The following is a 7046-nucleotide window of genomic DNA, read 5'->3' as shown; positions in this document are numbered from 1 at the left end:
GTGTCGGAAGGAATTGACCAATCACAGTTCATTATTCGACTTACGACATCCAATGTAGACCCAGCCTTACTGACTTTACTGGCGTGCGAAAAACGCAGCACCAGTAATTTTCATTGCTACCAACTATACTGTTTTCACTGGCAGTAACTAAATCCATTTTCGAACACATCCATAGAAACAGGCAATCAGAGCTTTGCCGTATCAACGAGTGACGGAAATGTCTGGCTCTGATTGGTTGCTTCTATGACGCACGTTCTATTCCGCAGCTCTATTCTGCACCATGTGATTTCAGCCTTACGCAAGTTACGCTCCATGTGAAAGCACCCTTATCGCATAGTTCAATCACAGTATAACCAGTAGTTGCACTCTCTGTCGGCACCTTTGATCTGGGCGTTCCAGTGAACTCTATACATACTGGAATGAGTGATCTATTGTTCTGACTGTTGCCGAGAGAGAGGTGCGTTTGGGTGAATCCTTGTCTCCTTCTAGTACTACCTGATTGGATAGTTGCATATAAATGACGAGAAGAAGGGCGTCATTTATGTGCGATTATCCAATCAGGTAGTACTAGAAGGAGACAAGGATTCACCCAACGCACCTCTCTCTCGGCTACAGCCAGAACTATAGATCACTCATTCCAGTATGTATAGAGTTCACTGGGGCGTTCTCAATTTTCCGCCATGTTTTTATTCGCGCCAACAGTGTATCAACGACTAAAAGTGCCTGGGCCCTTTTCAGGATCGTATCCAGGAAAGGCACATACGAACTGGCATACATTATTTATTGTAAATGGAAATGGCATATGAAAAAAAATGTTCTAATAAAAGTAATTAATGTAATTACTTGCTCCAACGTATAAAAGTATTTACCCATTATTCGTCAATACTGCGAATTTTTCAATGTCACACCGACTTTGCACTAACACACGTACAAAAATCCTGTGATTGGTCAGAATAAAAACATGTCGGATGCGCAGTACGGATCGGCGCGAACGTGAAACAAAAGAGCGAGTGCCACTACTGGGGAGCGATCGCGTGCACCGATCGAATTCGAATTCGAGAAGGAATATGCCATCCGATACCACTCTTCGTACATGATCAATCTATGGTCTGAGGGAAACTATCCTATAATAAATAAGCATGAACCATGAAACCTGTAGAGTAGAGACGTATGAGAAGTCGACCGATCGAATTCGATCGTGCACGCGATCGCTCCTCTGGTTATACTGTGGTTCAATGGTTATCGCTGAGCATTGTGTAAATGCCTTTAGTCAGTATATAAAAGGCTGTGAGGTTAGGGTTAGGTTAGGTTAGTTAAATGTTATTGAACGCCACATAACCTATAAGAGTGTATCACGTATTTTAAGTGTGGAATAACTTGAATAAGATTCGAGGAAATTTGTATAGGCTTACAAATATATTTGGTTTAAGTTATTACCATAGTAAAAATTTTACATTACGAATATATTGACAAAAGGATTTTTGTGAGACAAAAATAAGCGCGGAAATGCCGATCAGTTTAAACGAAGCAAAGCAAAGTTTTGTTGAGCTGATGCTATCGTTAAATAGATTTGATCAACAAAAATTTTTGGCATTTATTATAGAAGAATGGAAACGTAAGTCGTCTCTGGTTTATAATGATTCAGGTTCGTTATACTTTGATATACTTATTTGCAGGATTGGAATGTTACTTTATAAAAATATCTAGTTACAGTATTTTTTGTTAAATATGTAACTAGCTACAGTTACACATCACACGTTATTGAAAAGTAACGCGTTACAGTTCTCAAAAGTACTCAAAAAGTAACGAATCTTTACTTTGCATCGTTACTTTCTTGCAATAAAAGTAAAAATATCAAATCTGCATTTGAATTATAAAACGTCAATAAAGGCGTTTAGACGCAAATGTAAGGCCCAATACAATCTATGAAGGTTTAAAAAATATATAAAGTAACTATTAATGTAACTGTTACATTGGTTACTAGTTATAAAAAAAATGTAACCAAGTTAAGTTACAGTTACGGGTAAAGAGAAAGCAACAAAGTTAAGTTAGAGTTACCAAAAAACAAAAAACTAACTGTGACTTTGTTACAAGTAACGAGTCACTTCCCAACTTTGCTTATTTGTCATTTCGTATACCTTGATATACTATTTGTCACCTTGTATGCAAATTTGTTATATTTTCTTATAAAATAAAATGAATAAACATGATTTAATACTAATATAGTATTAAATAATGATTAATGATTCTCTCTACTGTTAATTTCCATTCAATTTCTTTACTTATTACGTAAATGAAGATGTACGAATGTTTTAGGACAAAATGCTGCAAATGATAAATCAAACTAATCTAATTAATCCAATTTACATTCTAATTTATTGAGGATTATGTGGATGGTATATATATGCTCCTATATGATATATATATTCTCCTAATATAAGATAGAGTTTCTGCTAAATCAATAGGCGTCATCTGTTGGTTCCACCATAAATTTGTTCTTGGAATGAAATTGTTTAGTGGAAATTTTATTGTTGAAAACCCTCTGTTTCATATTAGGAGCCTAACTCATAATATAGGACTATTCTGTTTCACTTAATACATTAATTCTCTGTTTAATAAAATATCAATATAAATTAATTCTTTTCCCATTTGAATAATTTGTTAATAGAAGATGATGCAGGCGGCAATAAAAAAATAATGGAGGAACCAATATTTATTTTAAATTCTATTGTCTCTGATATTAAACAGAAAGTTCCATTTAATGCTATATTAACATCTGAAAATATTACAGCTCCCTTAACAGGAGAGGTATGTATTGTCACAAGTAAAAGAAATAATTGTTTAATTCTCCGATAAATGACGTTAAATTTTTTCTTCTAGAATTCAGATTGTGATCCCAATATTACATTGCACATGGATGAGTTTCTTTATAGCGATGAAGATATTGACGAACTTGTAGATAATAATCAATTACAAAGGTATTATTGTACTGATTGTGGATCTAGAAGTATAAAACCATTGAGTAAGTAATAAATTTAAATGTTTACGTGCATTTGTGAGTAAATATTTATGCGCATTTTATTTCTAAAATTCAAGGTTGCCTGAATTGTTTATCTTTTTTTAACAATAAGTTAAAGTTAACAGCCTTGAAAATTTACCTTGCAAGGGGACACTACACCTAGTACATGGAGAATCGGGATGCCAATTTTTTTGGCGATTCTAGAGGTCAAAAGAAGTATACGTATCTTAGCGTTTTGTCCAATGCCCCGTAGTTTTCGAGTTATAAATTTTTTTAAAAATCGAAAAGTGCAGCAGGGATTTAAGAGCCGTCCCATTGCACTTCCACGATGCAATTCCAATTTTTTATTTTTGACTAACATCTTACTGTCATAGTGGTATTGACCAAACAATTAATATGTGATCGTTAACAAACTTGTAACCGATTACTTGATAAGGATCCAAATCTGGGATCAAACGCTATAACGTGTTTTGCTTTTAAAATAAAAACATTGGCCAGTGTAGGTCGTTAAAATTGTATATCATTGGTTTTTAACTTAACTTTTATAATATCTCTTTAACTAGACACTACTTAACCCTGCTAAAATTTATTACAACTACAGCAAAGAACTTAAAGACACATTATTTTTTAATATAGTCTCCTTGCTTTTTAACACACTTGTTACGTTGAAAATTCTACTTGCGGGTGTAAATTCCAAGTTTATGTCTTTCCAAGTTATGTTATTCCTCAGAAAAAATGTCTTATGGTTGCTGTGTCAGTTTCATGCATGCATTGCGTCTTGTACATGTTAATGTAGGAAAACAAGTGGTAGTCTGAAGAAGTAAAGTAAACCCTAAGTAAAAAATAGATCACAGTCAACTATTCTCTTCACTTTTAACGGTGATTGGATAATTTTTACCGATTTCGGCATAAGTTAACGGTTACGGCCTTGCATAAACCAGCCTTTAGAGTTACATGGTGGATAATCTAAAATCTATGAATTTGAAATTATCTTTTTCTTCTTATTTAAGATTTAATTCTTAGTACACTTGCAGCCCTAAAAAATAGATCATTGGTCTCGGGGCTTGATCATGATTTTTCTCCTCTAGCTCGTAAAAAGTTAAAAATTTCATTGACGAATTTGTGATTGAATTTTTTTACCCAAGGAAAACAATAGGCAAACAAATTTGCAAAAAATAAATTTTTAACAATGTGACCATAAGGGTCTATCTTGACAAATTTCTATACACATAAAGAAATTGATTGGTCTGTTTCATTATGCGTGCATTTATGATACTCAATCAGATTCCTTGTGCACACGTTTATGCGCTACGCAAATTTGTCTGGATAGACCCTAAATATTTTATGCGTCAAGACATCCAAGAGAAGCAACTGCAACATGAACAATGTTATAAAAAAAAATGCGGATAAATATTGATACTCCTTTGTACAATTACTTTTTTCCCTTATTCCTTGTTGTATATTACGTGAGCGTAACATGTATATTTATAATTTTAGTTTTGTTATCGCACTCCATGTCACACGAAGGATTAGTTTTTATATTTAAAGTTCTACTGCCTAGTTTGAAAAACAAAACTGTACTTGATATAGGATCGAGATTGGGCCCAGTTCTTTATGGGGTAAGGATTAATTAGAAATGTACATACCCAGATAGCCAGTGTGAGCACAAGTTAGCATCTTGCTATGCATCTACGTCATCTATTGTGCTGTTGTTTGCTAATATTTGATGTCGGAAACATTTGCATGATCCAAACATTATGCTAGCATGAAGTGCCTGGCCAGATGTGATAGATATAACATGTTTATATCTGTTAAAAAATTATAAACAATGTATACTAACTCTTTGTTAACAGTATGCCTATTCGATGTGTTCTCTTTTTAGCTGTGTATTCAACTACGACAATATGTTAACATTATGCTAGTTGTAATTAAATCACTCTCAAACATTGAATTCTTATTCCTAGCGAAAAGCTAGCATCAGTTGCTGGCATTTTATTTCCTTACATTGCTTGAGTATACTGGTCATTTGAGTATTACATTTACATATTGCATCTGTAACCTGTAACTTTATTAATAAACTAATATATCACTGAATAGGCAATAAGAAAATTTTCATTTACAATAATTTACTGAAAATTGTAACACTTTTGTTTCACAGGCGTATGTATATACGGACGCTGGAAAAATTATCGGTGTTGAAATGAACGAGGAATTCTGCAACCTCCAAAATGAGATTATATATAAATACAAAATGAACGATCGTATATCTATTTTGCACAAGAGGATAGAAGAGGTTCCAGAGACGATCAAAGAAAGCGACGTTATTGTCATTAATAATTCGTTTGAATTTTATTTGCCCAGAAATGTACAGATTGATGTGTGGAAATTTTTGAAAGCTGCGATAAAACCGGGAACACTGCTCATCACTCGTCCGTCAGTCGATGAGACTTTTAAAACTTTATCAATTGACATCTCAGTAGACAAGTGGTTGAAACCTTTTAAGAAACCACATTCTGATGAATTCTCTTTCTTACCTTACTACGAAGATAAACTCGCGGAAATATTGTGTTACGAAGTTCTTTAAAAGAATCGTATGTTTTCAAGGAAAATGCAATTTTATTGAAGGTACTGGATTTAAAACACTTGATATACGTAAGTACATATACATATATGTATACATATACATATACATATGTATGTATGTGTGTATACGTGTGGTGTGTAATTATTAAAAATATACATATATATGGATACATATGTATATGACTCGTGTGTTTAAATACAAGGTATGCCACAAATCTATTGAAATTTTAATAATGTATTCTTAAGCAGAAAATAAGATAAAACTTCTAATATAAAAATGTCGAAATTATAATACTTTGCAAATGGGAAACATTTACAATAGATGAATCAGGTAGTCTAAGGCCCAGTTTCACCAACGTCGCTTAACTTTGAGCTTAGCTTAATTCTTTGTCTCTTTCCAACTGTTGCTCTAGAAAGAGACAAACATGAATTAAACTAAGATTAAAGTTAAGCGACCCCAGACAACATGCATGTCTAAACGACGTCTTAAAAACGTCTTACAAGAGATGTCTAAGATTTTAAGTCTTAAATATAAAATATATATACATATTCTTTTATAGTAAGTCAAATTTAATGTTCCATGTTTGTGACGATTCAGTTATGTGGCTCGCAATTTGCAAGTGCTCTATATCAGGAAGTTTGAAAATTGTCCTATTAATTCTTATAAAATTAGAAAATTATTGTAACGTACCATTCGGATTTTTGCTTACTGATTATATTATTTGTAGTCTATATTAAAACTTACACGCAATCACAATTTCACATATTGTAAACGTGAAACAAGGCCAACAATCCCATTTGAATAACGCGCGGCTCTTTGCATAACCGCCGTATTGATCGCTTTGGCAGCAGGCAATAGGAACAGGGAATAGAATTTCTGACGCGTTGGGTTGGTTGAAAGAAAACTTCTGACGAATCCAACGCGTCAAAAATTCTATTCCCTATTCCTATTGCCTGTTGCCTGGCATTGTGTTTGGGCCTTTATCGTACGAGAAGTTTAGAGCCGTGGCACATAAATGGCCTTAAGCAATAAGACGTAAGCAGTAAACGAATTGACCAATCATAGTCTAGAATTATGACAGCCATATTATATTCTCGACTATGATTGGTCAATTCGTTTACTGCCTATGTCTTATTGCATAACCCCAGGGGCTCGATTCTTGAATTTATTCGAAGGAGAAACGTATGCGAGAATTATGCTCTTACAGAAAAGTTGCAAGTTGGTTGGCTATTCGCATGGCTTTAACCAATCGACTTTCAACTTTTCTGTCAGAGCAGAATTTTCGTATACGTTTCTTCTTCGAATGAATTCAAGAATCGGGCCCCTGGTCCACAATCTTGCTTTAAGTAAACTGTAAGCCTTAAGCCGTAAGAAATTAACCAATCGCAGGTGAAAGTGAGGGGAATAAATGTCTGTGATTGGTTAATTTCTTACGGCTTAAGG

The 7046-nt window shown here is 33.8% G+C and overlaps 1 protein-coding gene across 2 annotated transcripts; it reads left to right on the top strand.

The window, feature by feature from the left end:
• The first annotated feature begins 1251 nt into the window (after window positions 1-1251).
• LOC105558657 lies at window positions 1252-5833 on the top strand. 2 transcript variants are annotated; one of them, XM_012006460.1, is made up of 5 exons: window positions 1252-1645; window positions 2669-2808; window positions 2881-3022; window positions 4517-4638; window positions 5178-5833. In XM_012006460.1, the coding sequence occupies exons 1-5, from the start codon at window positions 1507-1509 to the stop codon at window positions 5601-5603; spliced, it is 969 nt and encodes a 322-aa protein (XP_011861850.1). In that variant the 5' UTR covers window positions 1252-1506; the 3' UTR covers window positions 5604-5833. The 2 variants fall into 2 exon arrangements, with proteins under 2 accessions (XP_011861850.1, XP_011861851.1); XM_012006461.1 differs by having other exon boundaries at window positions 1253-1615.
• Window positions 5834-7046: the final 1213 nt, after the last annotated feature.

This window comes from Vollenhovia emeryi, unplaced genomic scaffold (assembly GCF_000949405.1).
Source record: "Vollenhovia emeryi isolate VEMERY1.0 unplaced genomic scaffold, V.emery_V1.0 DF939324.1, whole genome shotgun sequence".
In the NCBI taxonomy this organism is placed as follows: Eukaryota; Metazoa; Arthropoda; class Insecta; order Hymenoptera; family Formicidae; genus Vollenhovia; species Vollenhovia emeryi.
This window is presented reverse-complemented; position numbering and strand designations above follow the sequence as displayed.